At 45.1% G+C, this 20,701-nt stretch overlaps 1 protein-coding gene across 2 annotated transcripts in view; it reads left to right on the top strand.

The window, feature by feature from the left end:
- The window catches only part of STAT1 (signal transducer and activator of transcription 1), a 997,040-nt gene extending 977,824 nt beyond the window's left edge, over window positions 1-19,216 (top strand). Inside the window, exons 24-25 of one of the 2 annotated variants that reach the window (XM_069983569.1) lie at window positions 2,176-2,268; window positions 18,831-19,216. In XM_069983569.1, coding sequence (XP_069839670.1) covers window positions 2,176-2,268; window positions 18,831-18,851 — 114 coding nt within the window. In that variant the 3' untranslated portion in view covers window positions 18,852-19,216. The remainder of the gene's footprint in view (window positions 1-2,175; window positions 2,269-18,830) is intronic. The other variant, XM_069983571.1, reaches the window with a different exon arrangement.
- Window positions 19,217-20,701: the final 1,485 nt, after the last annotated feature.

Raw genomic sequence — 20,701 nt, 5'->3', positions numbered from 1 at the left:
CATGTATGCACACCTTACTGCTTGAAAAAGACCTCAGAGCGAAGTCGAAACGTCGCAAGTTTGGGCACAATAAAACACTAGTTTTTTTCTCACTACTTCGGAGTGCCGCAGTGTTCCTATTATCTATCTATCTATCTATCTATCTATCTATCTATCTATCTATCTATCTATCTATCTAGAAAGCCAAAAAGTCCCCGGCACTCAGAAGGTAAAATAATGTACAGGTGCCAACCTTGCACTACGGATTCCAATAGTGCTAAATGTAGCAATCCAAAAAATGGGTATCGGCACTCCAGTAGTGAAAAAAACTTAGTGGTTTATTTTAAGCTCAAAGGAACACAAGATAGCAACGTTTAAGCGCCACAATAAGCACCGTTTTCAAGCTAGTTTTCATAGCTTGAAAACGGTGCTTATTGTGGCGCTGAAACGTTGCTATCTTGTTGTTCTTTGAGCTTAAAATAAACCACTAAGTTTTTTTCACTACTGGAGTGCCGATACCCATTTTTTGGATATCTATCTATCTATATCTATCTATCTATCTATCTCCTATCTATCTATCTTTTATCTATCTATCTTGTATCTATTATCTGTATATCATCTATCTCCTATCTATATAAAATATATAAAATCTTAGATCGATAGATAGATTATATATAGATAGATGATATATAGATATGAGAGAGAGGAGATATATTATAGATAGGTAGATGATCTACAGATACAAGATAGATAGATAGGGCTCCTATCTAAATATAATCTATCTATAATATATCTCCTCTCTCTCATATCTATCTATATATCATCTATATATCTATAATCTATTTATCTTAGGTTGATCGAAAGATAGTTATTGCAAACAATATAGGCAGCACTGTGAGTACCAGCAGACGAATCCTAGACCTTGGATCAAATCAGCTTGTAAAAAATACTCCACAGCACTCTGATGGTAGTACAAATGTGAAAATGTGGATTTATTCCATATAATCATGTACAGCAAACTTCATAAGTAAACCACAGGGTTTTGGCGTCTCCTGTCTCCTAAGTGGCACTTGAAAATGGCATAGGGGACGCCGAAACGTCGTGTTTCAAATGGGTGTGGTTTTCAAAAGGGGGCGTGTCATAATTATTTTTCAATTTATTGTTACCGTGGCAACTTGTACGATAAACCGCAATATTAATTTAGGCCATTATCGCCCAGCCCTTATTATCGCTTAATTACACTCCCATATTCAACCAGATTAAATACTTTTTTACCCTAGATATACTGGAATTGATACACATGTTATATGTGCTTGAACTCACACTTCATGAAATGTTTTTACATGTTTATCGTGTCAACACTTGCAATTAGTTTATTTTCTGTGCCTAGAAAAAAATCTGAATTTATTGTCCATTTACCCCATCATGTGTAACTTCCTTTTGTATTTTATATTGTATATATACTCTATTGTATATTTACACAAGTTTTGTGGCAAGGCATGTTATATATCATGTGTTCATTTAATTACTCTTACTCCTGTAAGTTTCACCTGTTGGGTTTGTTATTTAACCCTTAGAGGACCAGGCCAATTTCAATTCTTGCATTTTAGTTTTTTCCTCCTTGTGCTTAAAAGGCCATAGCGGTTGCATTTTTTCACCTAGAAACCCACATGAGCCCTTATTTTTTGCGCTTCTAATTGTACTTTCCAATGACGAACTGAATTTATTCATAGAGTACACTGCAAAAGCAGAAAAAAATTAAATGTGTGTTGAAATTGAAAAAACAAACAAACAACAAAACACATTTTTTTTATTTATTTATTTATTAATTTTTTAAATTTTAACAGCTGTGAATCGCATGTAAAGTATTAACCTAAAGCACAGCTCCAGGAGAATCTGCCTTTCTACTTACTATTCCTGTCTCACACACTTCCATCTTTACATCTTTTTTTTTTTTTTAAATACTTTTTCTCCTAACCCACCCTGATAAAAATGACAATATTTACTTTCCAAATTATAAATCAAGGATACAGTTAATTATCATTACAAGCTAAATCTTGTTCATCATTACAATGTCTCTCTCTCTCTCTCTGTGAGGTTAATCCTGCAAGGCGCCAGAAAAATGATTATTCTCACAATTCCTTACCCCCCACCCTTTCTAATCTTGCCAGTAATTTACTCCACTTATCCCTCCAGGTATCGGCATATCCGTGCGCCCACCGTACCGGGAGCCAGCGGGGCCGAGCCAGGGGGAACCAGTACCGAACCACCCCCACCATCTCATACACGGCCAGTATACAAATGTCTATTATTCACCATCTAGTTAGAGAACTTGAACTTATTTCAGCCAACCATCTTAAGCTCCTTTCCCTGCCAGCCCTGCCCTTATCCAGGACCACACTGACCTAGGACGAAGCAATTCTCACTCATTCCTGTTATCCAAGGACCCGTTATCCCAGATCCCCTGAACAACGGTCCCGTCCATTCCAAAGGCTCCTACAGCCCATGTATTATGGACTGCAGTTCCCCCCAGATGGTCAGGCCAATCACATTCACATCCATACAATCGATTCTCTAGACAGAACTGCTAACCACATGGCCTTGTGCTTGGAGCGTTAGCCCTCCCACAGCCGAGCTCCATGGCACAACCATTTGATAGTGTACGTTGGCAGAGAGGTCGGCCAATCCCCTCCAACCCGACCCCCTCCCCTGGGGGGGGGTTACGCCGTTCGCCCTGGGGTAAAACTGTCTTGTTGTATATGTTCTTCAAGTTGTTACGATTACAACGATGTGTAACATGTATAACTTTTATTTTTTTTTTTTATGGCTTTTAAAAAATTCAAACCATTGTTAACAAATATATTGCGCATATGCGACTTTTTGATCGCTTTTTATTAAAATTTTCCTGGATTTGATGCGACCAAAAATGGGCAATTGGGATTTCTTTGTGCTTACGCCGTTTACTGTGCGAGATCGGGAATGTGATAAATTAATATTTTGGGCAATTACGCACGCAGCGATATAAAACATGTTTATTTATTTATTTTTATTTATAACATGGGAAAAGGGGGGTGATTCAAACTTTTATTAGGGGAGGGGGCTTTTTATTAATAATACTTTTTTTTTTTTTTTACACCTACTGTATAATAGAAGTCCCCCTGGGGGACTTCTAGTATAAGTACACCGATCTCTCTATAGTTATACTGCATAGATCCATGAGATCAGCATTCTATTGCTTTCAGCTGCTGCAGCCGAAAGCAATAGAGTGACGAGCTGGGATCAGCGCCATTACGTCGCAGACCCCGGCCCAGGTCAGATGCGGGGATCGCTTCTCCGCGACGTCGCAGGTGGGCGATCCCCCCCACTAGACACCAGGGAAGGCGGACAGCTAGTATTTAGATGCAGCTGTCAACTTTGATAGCTTCATCTGAATACTTAATTAGCGGGCACGGCGATCGGACCGTGCCCGCTAATAGCCGTGGTCCCGGGCTACAAGCGACACCCCGGACCGTGTCGATTTAGAGCAGGGCCGCCGCACGGCCCCGCGCTGAACTCCCCTAGCAAAGCCAGGACGTACAGGTATGCCCTGGGTCGTCTAGGGGTTAAAGGAAGGTTTTTATAGGAAGTATTATCAGTGAGCAAGAGTGAACATGCGCTCATAACGCGTCTTATCTCGGTGGGGTCCCTGCACTATGGTGTTTAATTTGTAATTTATTGCAGCATTGGAATAAAAGCATACTTCCTCGCTAAGTGCTGGATCACTAGTTTTTGTTGTATGTACAAGCGCACACAAGCCAGATGTGGATCTTCCGCACCGAAGATTGCCATCAACCCGTGAGCTGCTATTTTATTTCTTTATTAGAGAGGTGCCCGTGCATCTAACTACCTACCTCCTCCCTCTGTACTTGGTGCTTTGGGAGACATACACACTGTACTATTCCTCCCATCATGTGCTCGTAGTTTGATCTGATGATGGGGAAGTAGTACCGGGGCCATCCCTATCACCAATCAACAGCACCCCCAGCCCCCCGCCGCCGCAATCCATCAGATTGTTGCTCTATTATAATGGTCTGCAGCAGACCATCTAAATGGATTGCTGAGCCGGGATCAGCATCATTCTGACGCTGAGCCCGGCCGGCTCAGTACACCGGATCTTCCCCCCCGTGATCTCATCGCGGGGGGGAGATCCGTCCACTAAACACCAGGGACAGGGGCATGCAAGACAGTTAGAGGCAGCTGTCATGTTTGACAGCTGCATTTAACTATAGTAGGAAAGGATACCCACAGCATCCGATGCAAAATAAAGTGTGTTTATTCACACATCAGGGTACAGAAGTGCAACGTTTCGGCCAATCCGGCCTTTGTCAAGCATACAAATAGCGTGTTAACAGGAGATATATATATGTGCAAGTCATAAAAGGATCAACCCACGGGGAGGTACCCGGGAGGGAAGGGGGAGGAGGTGGTGAAAACAAGAGAAAAGGGTAAAAGGAAAAACCTGGGATAGCACAGTTTATCTGAATGATGTACAATCATCACAATAATAACAATCTACAACTGGTGTATAGTCAGATCAGTGTGTGATCATAGGCGATTAGTATCATGATAGTCAGAGGCTGAAAATAAAGACATAACATATCTCGTACATTACCAGGTCTTGGATGTAGCCGGCATGACAGGAGACTCTGCACGGAGAAGCGCTGACAGTTTCCGGACGCCAGAATCAGCTGATCCGTGCTGCCACGCGCGTGCATGGTCACGCGACCGGCAAAGTGACGTGGACCAATAACAATGTAGGAGGGAGGAGCTGTGTCCCGGTTATCAAGGTGCTGAGAAAACATAAACATCAGGCTGTCAAAGCAGCCCGGTGCTCATGTCAGGAAGGCAGCGGGGGAATCGTGTATCAGGCTGAAAAGTAACTCCCAATAAAAAGGAAAATAAGTAGGAGAGCATATCATATAAAGGAAGCATATGAGTCTAGAGAATAGACCACAGAGGATAGCCCAATAAGCGTAGGTCCACATAGGAGTAGGCAGATGGAAAATATCCAAATGAGTATAGGGATCATGACCCGACATTGCAGGTCTGCACTGTGGATGTCAGCGCTGTGGGATTGTGTAAGGGGTCATAGCGATGATGTCATGGCTACGCAAGTCTATGCCGTGGGCAGCTATATAGTGGGGCTATGTAGTGGTTAGGTGACCATGGGAGAAATGACCCGACATCGCAGGTCTGCGCTCTGTATGGTAGCGCTTTGGAGCTATGCCTATGGAGAGTGGCCAAACGGAGCAACACCTGACATAGCAGGTCTACGCTAAGGTAGCGTCATGTGATGACCCAATTGTCTGTCCAGAGGTCTGAAGGATACCTGGACGTGTAAATAGTGGGAGATCACCTCGGGAGCTGTTGTCCTGAATAATACCTGTGTATGGCACCACAGTGTAAGTAGACTGTCCCATGAGGGCAGGCACAAGTACGGGATGGACAGTTAAGCTCGGTGTCTCAGCACAATACCGTTAGGGTCAGTGTAGGACGGCTGAGAGGTACCGTGGCCGGTATGGGCGCACGGTGGTCTGTGTGGATTACACACAGAACCACATGTGTCAACCCCATAGCCCAGGTCCCCCCAGCACAGTTACCAGCCCAGGACTGTATTGGCAAATGAAGTGAATCTAGAGAGAAGGTCCAGAGGGAATAATGGTATGATGGTCACTCATGGCAAGAGTACTAGGTCACCATGTCCCACTACGGGGATAGTAGAATAAACACATGATAGACTCAAAGTGTGATGCTCAACAATTTATTAGAAAAAGCAGATGGCAAAAAGTGCATAGAAGGGAAAAAGAAATGGAAGAGGAAAGGGAGTCCCAGCCGTCAACTCCGGATGTCCCATATGCGTGGCATAGCAACCGATGTCTCCCTCATGTTCGGCTAAATACAAGACCAGTCTAAGTATCTGAAAAAAAGTGGGAGACAAGATGTAGTTAGTATATCACTCGGCATGTATACCATAAAATCCCCATAGGTTAGAACACACTATTTGAAGAAACTGCTGTGCTATTCCCCACCCATGAAAAAGAAATAAAAAGGAAAAAAGAGAAAAAGGAAAAAAACACCTGTACAATAGGTGTCCATATGAATATCAGACTATACAGAGAAGATGTAACAGAAGGCCACAGATACACAATACTGTTAGTCCAGAGTAAAGCAAAATATGTATATGTACAAGAAAATCTGGTCCAAGTTCCAGTGGATTAAAAGACATATTCTTGTCAAAGGGAGGTTGTGGACACTGGGGGGGGGGGGGGGGGGGAAAGGAAAAGAAACTAGGAAAGGGGGAGAGGGGGAGGAAGGGGAAGGTGGGGGGAACCGTAGAAGAGGAAGGGGAGGAGAGGGAAGAGAAAACGGGGGGTGGGAAGGGGGGGGGGGGGAATGATGAAGCAAAAGATGGCTATACAAGGGAAGATGAGCAGCGTAAATATACAAAAGGAAGGAAGAAGAGCCGAGAATGCATGATGAAGGGTAAAACAGATGAAACTATGATCGCTAATGTATCCAGCACATCAAGTGTTGTCACAAAGGAAACAGTCCAACACAATCATAGTCTGACTATCAAAAATTCCATCTGATCTCCATATTGAGGCCTTTTGGGTGTAAAGTGTCCAGACCATAAATCCATTTAGTCTCTTTTAGTTTCAGAAGTCTTTGTCTGTCCCCACCTCTCCTGAGGGGGGGAACATGATCAATGATCCTATACCGCAACTGGCTAATGCTGTGATTTGCCTCTTTGAAATGTTTAGGAATAGGGAGATCAATCATGTTTGTCCGGATCGTACTCTTGTGCTTGTTGATGCGTGTTTTAGCACTCATGGTTGTTTCACCCACATAAGCTAGTCCACATGGGCATGTGATGAGATATATAACATAATCAGAGTTGCATGTGTATCTATGTTTGATGGGTATAACTCTGCCAGTGTGTGGATGGGTAAAATGATCCCCCTCGACTAAATTGTTGCAAGCAGCACATCCCAAACAAGGAAAATTGCCCCTTTAAAGGGGGCGCTAGATATGTTTGTGTGCTAGTGGGTGTTAAGGGAACCTCTGTCTTAACAAGAATGTCCCTAAGGTTTCTATTTCTCTTGTAGGAAAGAAGGGGCGGTCGTGTGAATTCATTGATGAGAGGACATCCCCTCTGAAGGATACCCCAATGTTTTTTAAGAACTTTACCTATCCTATTGCTGTGGGTGCCGTAAGTTGATACAAAAGGTATCCGTTTGTTCGGCTCCCTGATGCGGGCTCTGAATGTCTCTGTACAAGTGGTGTCAGCAATACGTGATCTGTGTTGGTTGATTACAGAGGGAGGATATCCCCTCTGTAAGAATTTGTCACACATTCTATCCAATCTGTCATCCACTAACTCCGGGTCACTCACTATTCTTTTTACCCGTAGGAGCTGGCTCCAGGGCAGGGATTTAACCATATTCCTCGGATGGTTGCTGTCAAAGGTAAGTAAATTGTTCCTGTCCGTCTGTTTAGTGTAGAGGTCCGAGCCCAGTCTGTCGCCAATTTTGTATATGAGCGTATCCAGAAATTGGATTTGTTCCGTGGAGTGTGTGACAGTGAATCTGAGTTCTGGATGTATACTGTTAAGTGTGTCCTGAAAGAGGAGTAATTCTGTCAATGTGCCGTCCCAAAGAAAGAACACATCATCTATGTAACGGAGCCAACTGCGCACCTTCGTCATATGTGTGGATGTGTATACATTGGTTTCCTCAAAAATCGTCATGTAGATGTTGGCGTAAGTAGGCGGCATGTTGGAGCCCATGGCTGTCCCCCTCTTTTGTCTGTAATATTCACCCCTAAATTCGAAGTAACTGTGTTGTAAAATGAATGTAAGTAGTTCAATGATAAACTTAGAACAGCTGGGGGAAAATGTGGAATTGTTAAGGCATGTCCGTATGGCTTCCTGTCCCAAAGTGTGTTCAATCGATGTGTACAAAGAGCACACATCAAAGGACACAAGGATGGTGTCCACATTGACACTAAGGTCAGAAATTTTTGTCAAGAAGTCCGTAGTGTCCCTGATGTAGGACCTAGCTGTGGTGGCAAACTCCCTGAGTATGCGGTCCAGAAAGATGGCTGCATGATTGAAAAGAGATTCCCTACCCGAGACTATCGGTCTTCCTGGGGGGTTCATCAGATCTTTATGTATTTTCGGTAAAGTGTATAGCACAGGGGTGACTGGATGTGCTGGGGTAAGGTAATCAGTCAGTTTTTCATCAATGATGTTCGTTTCCCTTGCCTGATCTATTAATGCTTTAAGTAGAGTACTGTATCGTGAGGTTGGATTGTAAGGCAGTTTTTCATATACTTTATTATCTGCTAGTTGTTGTTTGATCTCCTCTATATATTGGCTGGTGTCCATCACGACTAAGGCTCCCCCCATATTATGTATGTGTCCAGTGTTGTTCATTCTCCTTAGTGACTCTATCTCTGTAGAGACTAATTTGATGTATGCCTCTATGCAATTATCAATGGGGGGCGGAGAAAAAGTGCTGCGAGGTCGTAAGCCTAAATCCTTAGCAGTGAGTTCGGTGGTATGCGTGGTAGGGGAGGATGTAACTGGAGATTGTGAGAAAAAACCTTTCAATCTAAGTTGTCGGTAGAAGGCTTGTAGTTCCTGTTCAACTATGAACCAGTCAGTAGTGTGTGTCGGACAAAATGAGAGTCCCTTGGACAGTACTGCCACCTGTAAGTCAGAGAGGGAAAGTGAGGACATATTTACCACTAATTGTTGTAGTTCACTGGTGGTTTTCTGGTTGTCCTCACTGGTCTCTGCTCTGTGGGGTCCCTTGTGGCTCCTTCGATGTTTGCGACCACCCCTCTTACTTTTTTGCGGACGGCTGCTGTTGGATCCTGGGATAAAAAAGCCGGGTTCTCCGTGGACTGTTGGTTGGTTCTCTCTTGTGTAGACTCCTCTGAGGTGTCGGATTCCGCTGAGTTGAGTCCAAATCTCGGTCCTGTTTGTTTGGGACGTCCTCTTCCTCTGCCTTGGGGATATCTGCGTGGACCTCGAGTTTGACCTGTAGTACCTCTGTTTGTCTTTGGTATCTGCCAGCTGAAAACGTGGCCTTTGGTGTAATCTTCTATATCACGATGCCATTTGTTGGCCTTGACTTTCTCAATGTCCTCACAATATTTGTTGATGTCAATCTCACCTTTAGTTTTGATGTCCTTCCATTCATCAGCTGATAGTTTGCTGCTGAGTAGTGCTTCAGTGGTAGTGATAGTCTTTTTGCAGTTAAGAATTTCTGGATTAAGAAATTCTAGGTTTAACAGAATTAATCCAGATATTCTTACCTGCAAAAAGACTATCACTACCACTGAAGCACTACTCAGCAGCAAACTATCAGCTGATGAATGGAAGGACATCAAAACTAAAGGTGAGATTGACATCAACAAATATTGTGAGGACATTGAGAAAGTCAAGGCCAAAAAATGGCATCGTGATATAGAAGATTACACCAAAGGCCACGTGTTCAGCTGGCAGATACCAAAGACAAACAGAGGTACTACAGGTCAAACTCGAGGTCCACGCAGATATCCCCAAGGCAGAGGAAGAGGACGTCCCAAACAAACAGGACCGAGATTTGGACTCACCTCAGCAGAATCCGACACCTCAGAGGAGTCTACACAAGAGAGAACCAACCAACAGTCCACGGAGAACCCGGCTTTTTTATCCCAGGATCCAACAGCAGCCGTCCGCAAAAAAGTAAGAGGGGTGGTCGCAAACATCGAAGGAGCCACAAGGGACCCCACAGAGCAGAGACCAGTGAGGACAACCAGAAAACCACCAGTGAACTACAACAATTAGTGGTAAATATGTCCTCACTTTCCCTCTCTGACTTACAGGTGGCAGTACTGTCCAAGGGACTCTCATTTTGTCCGACACACACTACTGACTGGTTCATAGTTGAACAGGAACTACAAGCCTTCTACCGACAACTTAGATTGAAAGGTTTTTTCTCACAATCTCCAGTTACATCCTCCCCTACCACGCATACCACCGAACTCACTGCTAAGGATTTAGGCTTACTACCTCGCAGCACTTTTTCTCCGCCCCCCATTGATAATTGCATAGAGGCATACATCAAATTAGTCTCTACAGAGATAGAGTCACTAAGGAGAATGAACAACACTGAGTCACTAAGGAGAATGAACAACACTGGACACATACATAATATGGGGGGAGCCTTAGTCGTGATGGACACCAGCCAATATATAGAGGAGATCAAACAACAACTAGCAGATAATAAAGTATATGAAAAACTGCCTTACAATCCAACCTCACGATACAGTACTCTACTTAAAGCATTAATAGATCAGGCAAGGGAAACGAACATCATTGATGAAAAACTGACTGATTACCTTACCCCAGCACATCCAGTCACCCCTGTGCTATACACTTTACCGAAAATACATAAAGATCTGATGAACCCCCCAGGAAGACCGATAGTCTCGGGTAGGGAATCTCTTTTCAATCATGCAGCCATCTTTCTGGACCGCATACTCAGGGAGTTTGCCACCACAGCTAGGTCCTACATCAGGGACACTACGGACTTCTTGACAAAAATTTCTGACCTTAGTGTCAATGTGGACACCATCCTTGTGTCCTTTGATGTGTGCTCTTTGTACACATCGATTGAACACACTTTGGGACAGGAAGCCATACGGACATGCCTTAACAATTCCACATTTTCCCCCAGCTGTTCTAAGTTTATCATTGAACTACTTACATTCATTTTACAACACAGTTACTTCGAATTTAGGGGTGAATATTACAGACAAAAGAGGGGGACAGCCATGGGCTCCAACATGCCGCCTACTTACGCCAACATCTACATGACGATTTTTGAGGAAACCAATGTATACACATCCACACATATGACGAAGGTGCGCAGTTGGCTCCGTTACATAGATGATGTGTTCTTTCTTTGGGACGGCACATTGACAGAATTACTCCTCTTTCAGGACACACTTAACAGTATACATCCAGAACTCAGATTCACTGTCACACACTCCACGGAACAAATCCAATTTCTGGATACGCTCATATACAAAATTGGCGACAGACTGGGCTCGGACCTCTACACTAAACAGACGGACAGGAACAATTTACTTACCTTTGACAGCAACCATCCGAGGAATATGGTTAAATCCCTGCCCTGGAGCCAGCTCCTACGGGTAAAAAGAATAGTGAGTGACCCGGAGTTAGTGGATGACAGATTGGATAGAATGTGTGACAAATTCTTACAGAGGGGATATCCTCCCTCTGTAATCAACCAACACAGATCACGTATTGCTGACACCACTTGTACAGAGACATTCAGAGCCCGCATCAGGGAGCCGAACAAACGGATACCTTTTGTATCAACTTACGGCACCCACAGCAATAGGATAGGTAAAGTTCTTAAAAAACATTGGGGTATCCTTCAGAGGGGATGTCCTCTCATCAATGAATTCACACGACCGCCCCTTCTTTCCTACAAGAGAAATAGAAACCTTAGGGACATTCTTGTTAAGACAGAGGTTCCCTTAACACTCACTAGCACACAAACATATCTAGCGCCCCCTTTAAAGGGGCAATTTTCCTTGTTTGGGATGTGCTGCTTGCAACAATTTAGTCAAGGGGGATCATTTTACCCATCCACACACTGGCAGAGTTATACCCATCAAACATAGATACACATGCAACTCTGATTATGTTATATATCTCATCACATGCCCATGTGGACTAGCTTATGTGGGTGAAACAACCATGAGTGCTAAAACACGCATCAGCAAGCACAAGAGTACGATCCGGACAAACATGATTGATCTCCCTATTCCTAAACATTTCAAAGAGGCAAATCACAGCATTAGCCAGTTGCGGTATAGGATCATTGATCATGTTCCCCCCCTCAGGAGAGGTGGGGACAGACAAAGACTTCTGAAACTAAAAGAGACTAAATGGATTTATGGTCTGGACACTTTACACCCAAAAGGCCTCAATATGGAGATCAGATGGAATTTTTGATAGTCAGACTATGATTGTGTTGGACTGTTTCCTTTGTGACAACACTTGATGTGCTGGATACATTAGCGATCATAGTTTCATCTGTTTTACCCTTCATCATGCATTCTCGGCTCTTCTTCCTTCCTTTTTTATATTTACGCTGCTCATCTTCCCTTGTATAGCCATCTTTTGCTTCATCATTCCCCCCCCCTTCCCACCCCCCGTTTTCTCTTCCCTCTCCTCCCCTTCCTCTTCTACGGTTCCCCCCACCTTCCCCTTCCTCCCCCTCTCCCCCTTTCCTAGTTTCTTTTCCTCTCCCCCCCCCCCCCCCCCCCAGTGTCCACAACCTCCCTTTGACAAGAATATGTCTTTTAATCCACTGGAACTTGGACCAGATTTTCTTGTACATATACATATTTTGCTTTACTCTGGACTAACAGTATTGTGTATCTGTGGCCTTCTGTTACATCTTCTCTGTATAGTCTGATATTCATATGGACACCTATTGTACAGGTGTTTTTTTCCTTTTTCTCTTTTTTTCCTTTTTATTTCTTTTTCATGGGTGGGGAATAGCACAGCAGTTTCTTCAAATAGTGTGTTCTAACCTATGGGGATTTTATGGTATACATGCCGAGTGATATACTAACTACATCTTGTCTCCCACTTTTTTTCAGCTACTTAGACTGGTCTTTTATTTAGCCGACCATGAGGGAGACATCGGTTGCTATGCCACGCATATGGGACATCCGGAGTTGACGGCTGGGACTCCCTTTCCTCTTCCATTTCTTTTTCCCTTCTATGCACTTTTTGCCATCTGCTTTTTCTAATAAATTGTTGAGCATCACACTTTGAGTCTATCATGTGTTTATTCTACTATCCCCGTAGTGGGACATGGTGACCTAGTACTCTTGCCATGAGTGACCATCATACCATTATTCCCTCTGGACCTTCTCTGTAGATTCACTTCATTTGCCAATACAGTCCTGGGCTGGTAACTGTGCTGGGGGGACCTGGGCTATGGGGTTGACACATGTGGTTCTGTGTGTAATCCACACAGACCACCGTGCGCCCATACCGGCCACGGTACCTCTCAGCCGTCCTACACTGACCCTAACGGTATTGTGCTGAGACACCGAGCTTAACTGTCCATCCCGTACTTGTGCCTGCCCTCATGGGACAGTCTACTTACACTGTGGTGCCATACACAGGTATTATTCAGGACAACAGCTCCCGAGGTGATCTCCCACTATTTACACGTCCAGGTATCCTTCAGACCTCTGGACCTTATGAGACAATTGGGTCATCACATGACGCTACCTTAGCGTAGAACTGCTATGTCAGGTGTTGCTCCGTTTGGCCACTCTCCATAGGCATAGCTCCAAAGCGCTACCATACAGAGCGCAGACCTGCGATGTCGGGTCATTTCTCCCATGGTCACCTAACCACTACATAGCCCCACTATATAGCTGCCCACGGCATAGACTTGCGTAGCCATGACATCATCGCTATGACCCCTTACACAATCCCACAGCGCTGACATCCACAGTGCAGACCTGCAATGTCGGGTCATGATCCCTATACTCATTTGGATATTTTCCATCTGCCTACTCCTATGTGGACCTACGCTTATTGGGCTATCCTCTGTGGTCTATTCTCTAGACTCATATGCTTCCTTTATATGATATGCTCTCCTACTTATTTTCCTTTTTATTGGGAGTTACTTTTCAGCCTGATACACGATTCCCCCGCTGCCTTCCTGACATGAGCGCCGGGCTGCTTTGACAGCCTGATGTTTATGTTTTCTCAGCACCTTGATAACCGGGACACAGCTCCTCCCTCCTACATTGTTATTGGTCCACGTCACTTTGCCGGTCGCGTGACCATGCACGCGCGTGGCAGCACGGATCAGCTGATTCTGGCGTCCGGAAACTGTCAGCGCTTCTCCGTGCAGAGTCTCCTGTCATGCCGGCTACATCCAAGACCTGGTAATGTACGAGATATGTACGAGATATGTTATGTCTTTATTTTCAGCCTCTGACTATCATGATACTAATCGCCTATGATCACACACTGATCTGACTATACACCAGTTGTAGATTGTTATTATTGTGATGATTGTACATCATTCAGATAAACTGTGCTATCCCAGGTTTTTCCTTTTACCCTTTTCTCTTGTTTTCACCACCTCCTCCCCCTTCCCTCCCGGGTACCTCCCCGTGGGTTGATCCTTTTATGACTTGCACGTATATATATCTCCTGTTAACACGCTATTTGTATGCTTGACAAAGGCCGGATTGGCCGAAACGTTGCACTTCTGTACCCTGATGTGTGAATAAACACACTTTATTTTGCATCGGATGCTGTGGGTATCCTTTCCTACTACAGTCTAGTGCTCACACCAAGGATTGTGAGCCCTCCTGCGTGCATCCTATTCTTCTACCTGCGATCAAATTTGGAGTATCTCCGAGGTGCTGTTGGAACCTTCTTTTATTTTTGAGCTGCATTTAACTGTCATAATTAGCGGTCGCGGCCGATCGGCAGCACCCGCTAATAGCCATGGCCCCGTGCTGCAGTTAGCAGCTGGTACCGCGGCGGTTCAGAGCGGGGTCGCCGCACGGCCCCTCTCTGAACCTCCCCCCCCCCTGCAGGACGTGCCGGTACGTCCTGCAGAGGGAAGGGGTTAAACCCAGTAAGGAGGTGGAGTACACCCCTATGCTAGGGCCAAGCGGATGGTAGGCTGCTGCCTACCCGGTATGTGTCCTTGGGAACCTCATTTATCATCAACAGAACCTGAGGTATGGAAGGAAGAAGAGCCACAACAATCTGCGCAGGCCCTGCTTGAGATGCTTGAAGGTGTGTGTTTGACCAAAAACAGAAGCCATCCATCCAACGGCCAAATCCACCTCCCTTGTCCCTACTTCCTAGGGAGTCCCCAAGCCTTCACTGCTCATTGTTCTGTGTAACAGGTGCCATAGACCACAGACCACCACTTACACACAGACCCTATACGACAGCCTCCAAATACTAGTGTGACCACCAGTATATTTACCTTTTTCTTTATTTCTTACTGAAGCCATACCCAAGCTTACTGCTAGTTGCCCTGTGTAAGGGGGTGTCACACAATGTATAGGTGCAGCCAACAACAGATTGTATACTACAGCCTCCAAAAAACTAGTGGGACCTGACCACCAGTATACTTTCTGATTTCTGTCTTTCTTACTCAAGGCATGTCTAAGCTCACTACTGATTGCCCTGTGTAAGGGGGTGTCACACAGTGTATCGCTGCAGCCACCAACAGATTGTATACCACAGCCTCCAAAAAACTAGTAGAACCTGACGACTAGTATACTTTCTGATTTCTGTCTTTCTTACTCAAGGCATATCTAAGCTCACTACTGATTGCCCTGTGTAAGGGGGTGTCATACAGTGTATAGCTGCAATCACCAACAGATTGTATACCCAGTGGCGGATTAAATTTAACCTGAGCTTTCCACCCAACCTGCCCCCCCCCCCCCATAAACATCTTGCCACCTCATCTGGTCCTTTGCTCTGCCCCCCCCCCCCCAACAATAAACATCTTGCCACCTGGTTTTCTGTTGTTGCCCTTAACATATGACCATCTGGCCCCCCCTATGCCGCCTGCCCCAATAATCATTGTCCGGTCCCACTGCCAGGCAGCCTCCCCTCCCCCCAGCCCCCAATGGTCCATGTTCCGGTCCTAGCACCCCCAGTGCCAACACACACTGCTTACATGTTAGCAGGGCCGGACTGGGACTGAAAATCAGCCCTGGCATTTCAGAGCACACAGGCCCACTCGCCACACGGTGATAAGTTATGAGAGGATGTTGTGAAAGCAGCATGGCTACATGTTGTATCATCGCCACCATGACTGGAATTACAGATAATAACACAGTAAATGGGGTCAGAAGCTTCTGTCTCTGTACTATGTCGCGGTGCTGCAATTACAGGTCATCACCACTACACAGTGTACAGAGACAGACTGCTTCTGGCCCCGGTCACCGTGCTGAGTTTAACACCACCACCACATATACATAGTTACATAGTTAATACGGTTGAAAAAAGACACATGTCCATCAAGTTCAACCAAGGAGGGGATGGATACAGGGAAGGGGGAGGGGTGATAGGTTCTATACATATGCATTTATATTATTTTGCTCTAAGAACTTATCTAGGCCGGTTTTGAAGCCCTCTACTGTTTTTGCTGTGATCAGATCCTGACTGATCCTGACATACTGACAAATACCACCGCATACTGACTAGTCAGTATGCGGTGGAATTAGTCAGTATGCGGTGGTATTAGTCAGTATGCAGTGGTATTAGTCAGTATGCAGTGACATTAGTCAGTATGCGGTGGTATTAATGTTACTGCATACTGACTAATACCACTGCATACTGACTAACACCACCGCATACTGACTAATACCACCACATACTGACTAATACCACTGCATACTGACTAATGTCACCGCATACTGACTAATACCACCGCATACTGACTAATACCACTGCATACTGACTAATGTCACCACATACTGACTAATACCACCACATACTGACTAACACCACCACCATACTGACTAACACCACCACCACATACTGACTAATACCACCGCATACTGACTAATGTCACCACTAATAGTGACTAATACCGCCGCTGCTACTGAATAACATCCATTGTACACAGATCACTATCACCTCATCGGAGTTCTTCCCTTTTCATCTTCGTCTTCATCTGCTCTGGGCCATCATGAAAACTTCTCTGAGCCACGAATCCACAGAATCTGCCAGACAGACATATTAGGCTCCTCACTCTTACACCATCCTCATCTCTTTACAAACTGCACATCTGTATTGGCCCCATTACACCCTCATTTAGTAGGTAGGGTGACTCTATGTGATCCCCCTTATAGTATATGCTTTCCTCTACGTAGCCCCCTTATAGATGGCCCCTCTCTCCCTATGTTGTCCCCCCCTTATAGATGGCCCCTTCTCTCCCCCCTCCCTTATAGATGGCCCCTTCTCTCCCCCCTCCCTTATAGATTGCCCCTTTTCTCCCCCTTATAGATGGCCCCTTCTCTCCCCCCTCCCTTATAGATGGCCCCCTCTCCCCCCCTTATAGATGGCCCCCTCTCTCACCCCCCTTATAGATGGTCCTCTCTCTCCCACCCTCCCTTATAGATGGCCCCCTCTCTCTTCTCCCCCCTTATAGATGGCCCCTTCTCTTCTCCCCTCCTAATAGATTGCCCCCTCTCTTCTCCCCCCTTATAGATGACCCCCTCTCTCTTATCCCCCCTCCCTTATAGATGGCCCCCTCTCTTCTCCCTCCCTTATAGATGGCCCCCTCTCTCTTATCCCCCTCCCTTATAGATGGCCCCCTCTCTCTTATCCCCCTCCCTTATAGATGGCCCCCTCTCACCCCCCTTATAGATGGTCCTCTCTCTCCCACCCTCCCTTATAGATGGCCCCCTCTCTCTTCTCTCCCCCTTATAGATGGCCCCTTCTCTTCTCCCACCTTATAGATGGCCCCCTCTCTTCTCCCCTCCTTTCCTTCTGTAGTGAAAAAGCAATCTCCCAGCCTCCCCCCTCACATCAAATGAAGCAGGATTTCTGTGCCCATTATGTGGCTATGGAGAGGGGAGGGGCTGTTAGGAGTGACTGAGCACGGAGGATTTCTGCTGAGCACGGAGGATTTCTGCAAAGCACAACACCCTGCAATCTTCTCTCAGTAAGTTCATAGATAAACACTGACCTTTCTGACACCTGAATTCAGCGTTTTAGGTGCCCAGACAGTCTACAAACAGCTGACCTTCATGTCACCTCTTCCTGCTCCCTCATCTCCCTCGGCCCCTCCCCCCTTCATAGGCTTACAATGGAGAGAGCAGAACCCGTCTTCACTGGCTTCTCTGTAATGAAGACGTGTTTGCCTGATAATGCACAGATAAGAAGTCAGGGGGGAGGCTGGGAGATTGCTTCTTGAGTACAGAAGGACGCTTTTTTGGCTGATAAAACCTATTACAGAGTTTCTTAAAATCGCTTATACTACTGATTCGTTTGCATTGAATCGCAAATCGTTCGCATTGAATAACACATCGTTCGGTCGTTTGCAATAGATACGAACGCAATAGCGAATAAATAGCGAAAAAATCGCAATTACGATCATAAGTAACGATTATCGTTCCATGGAAATGAGTGAACGTTTTCAGGTCTTTCACAATAGCGGTCGTTTGAGATTGTTTATCGTTAAAGATTATGCAAACGATAATCTTCCGGTGGAATAGGGCCCTTAGATTCTTTACTGTAAGAGCAGTGAGACTATGGAATGCTGTGCCAAATGATGTCATGGCTAATTCATTAAATAAGTTCAAGAGAGACTTGGATGTTTTTCTTGAAAAATATATTACAAATTATGGGCACTGGATTTCATGTGGTAGAATGTTGATCCTAAGATTTATTCTGATTGCCATTTTGGAGTGGGGAAAGAACTTTTCTCCTTGAGATGAGCAATTGGCACCTGCCTTATGAGGGTTTATGAGGAGTTCTGAAGGTTGAACTTAATGGATTTTCAACCTTATTAACTATGTTACTAGCCAAACCAAGAGTAGAGTGAGTAGTTTAAGTGGCTCCTTTGTACTTTTCCTTTACAATGCAATCCTGTCTTTGAGGGGAAAAAAGCATCAATCAATGCATGTTTAATTCTGGCCTAAGAAAACGTTGTGTAAAATATAAATTAAGCAGACAAAATAATTTACAGTTTTTTTTGTTTTTTTTTTTACAGATGCATTCTTACAACAATTAATCAGCTGCAAAGTCATCATCTTGGAACAAAGTTGCTTTGCATGTTTTATCATTTTAATCATATGGTTGTTATTAAGTTGATTAGATCATTTCATGTATTACAAATAGCATTTGTTTAAAACTTACATAGTTACTTACACAGTTATTATACCCTAGGACATACATTCAAAAAATGTAAACTGTAAATGTAAACTGTATTTTCATATTACCATATACTGACTGTTTCATATATCTGTCTTACTGGAATCGACTTACAAGCAACATTTTTATTGACCTAAAGATACCTTTGTTCTTATATGCAATTATATGCTGCAATGTTCATTAAACAAAAATAAAATACATTTTAGCAAATGTTCTTCACTCTCATTTTGACCTTTTGTGGATTTGCTACTTCTACTACTAGTACCACTACTAATATTTATTTGTATAGCGTCAACAGATTTCGCAGCACTTTAAAAAAAAAAATTTATTACACAATACAGAGGTTATATTTATATTATATCATACAACAAATTAATAAAAATAAATAAAGATACAAAAGGAGTTAGAGACCTGCTCATGAGAGCGTACAGATTTAAAGCACTGGGGGTGACACAAGAGGCAACAAGTGCTTTATTTGCCGATAATCCAGCCATTGTACGTAGAATAGCAAAGTGCCTATAGGTGATTGGGCGAGCCAATCAAATGCCATTGTCTGATGACAGGTAGAAAGTATATGGCACCAAAGAGGTTATAGAGTAGATGGAAAAGGGATAGTAGAGAGGGAGACGAGTTTAGAGAATGTTATAAGCGTGTCTAAGGAAATATGTCTCCAGGGCACGCTTGAACCTGTGGGTGTTGGAAATTAGTCTGATGTCTTTTGGAGGCTGGAGTGGGAATTATGAAAGATGTTAGTGTGGCGGGCGTGGCTTAAGCATGGCTGTGTGAGGACGCAATTGCTCTTAGCTCCGGGCACTGGTCCGCATTATCGGGACTTTCACCCGCAATACCCTTACCCCGTTATGCCCAGCGGGTCTCGGAGGACCCCCTCCACGCCAGAGGTGACACCCCAAACCTTTCTGGCCCGTTTTGCCTGCTCTGACCAGCGAAACCCGGCAACAGCCCAGCACCGCACCAAGATGGCTGCCGTGCCGGTGACAAGGAGCACCGCTCAGAAGTCGATTCCCGCTTTCCCTGAGCTTAGCCAGACGATACCGAAGATCCTCCGGATCCCTGTGGATCTGGACCCGACCTTCCCAGCTACAGCCGATCGGGACCCCCGTTCATCCCTGACCCCGGCCATGCTGCTGACTGAGGTGAGGTGTCCCCTGCATGCCTTCCCCACACGTGAAGATCTTACAGCCCAGTTAGCCCGCATGAAAGAACGCCACGCTGGCGGCATGGCTGACCTCAAATCCTCCATGACCGCGGATTGCCGTGACTGGCCTAGAGACACGTCAGACGGCCTTGGACCAGGCCGTCACCACCCTGACTCCTCGTGTGGGCGCACAGGAGGCCATCTTGAGGGATCTGATATTTCATGTAGACGACCTCGAGAACCGGGGCCGTCGCAACAACATAAAGGTCTGCGGCCTCCCGGAGGAGATCGGCCTGGAATTTCTCGCTGGGACTGTGAGGTACATTTTTAATAAATACTTGGGGGACCCCGGTGACACTCAATATCAAGATGGACTGGACGCACAGAGTGGCAGGCCTGCGCCCGCAAGATAAGAACCGCCCCAGGGATGTCCTCTGCTGCGTACATTATTACCAGCAGAAAGAGGCGCTGCTCCAATGTGCCTGGGAGCTGGGCTCTATGGATTTCGAGGGAGCTGAGATCACCCTTCTGCCCGACTTATCCAGGCGCACCCT

The sequence above is a fragment of the Dendropsophus ebraccatus genome, chromosome 9, assembly GCF_027789765.1.
Source record: "Dendropsophus ebraccatus isolate aDenEbr1 chromosome 9, aDenEbr1.pat, whole genome shotgun sequence".
In the NCBI taxonomy this organism is placed as follows: Eukaryota; Metazoa; Chordata; class Amphibia; order Anura; family Hylidae; genus Dendropsophus; species Dendropsophus ebraccatus.
The sequence above is the reverse complement of the archived record's forward strand: the minus strand, read 5'-3'. Positions and strand labels throughout refer to the sequence as shown.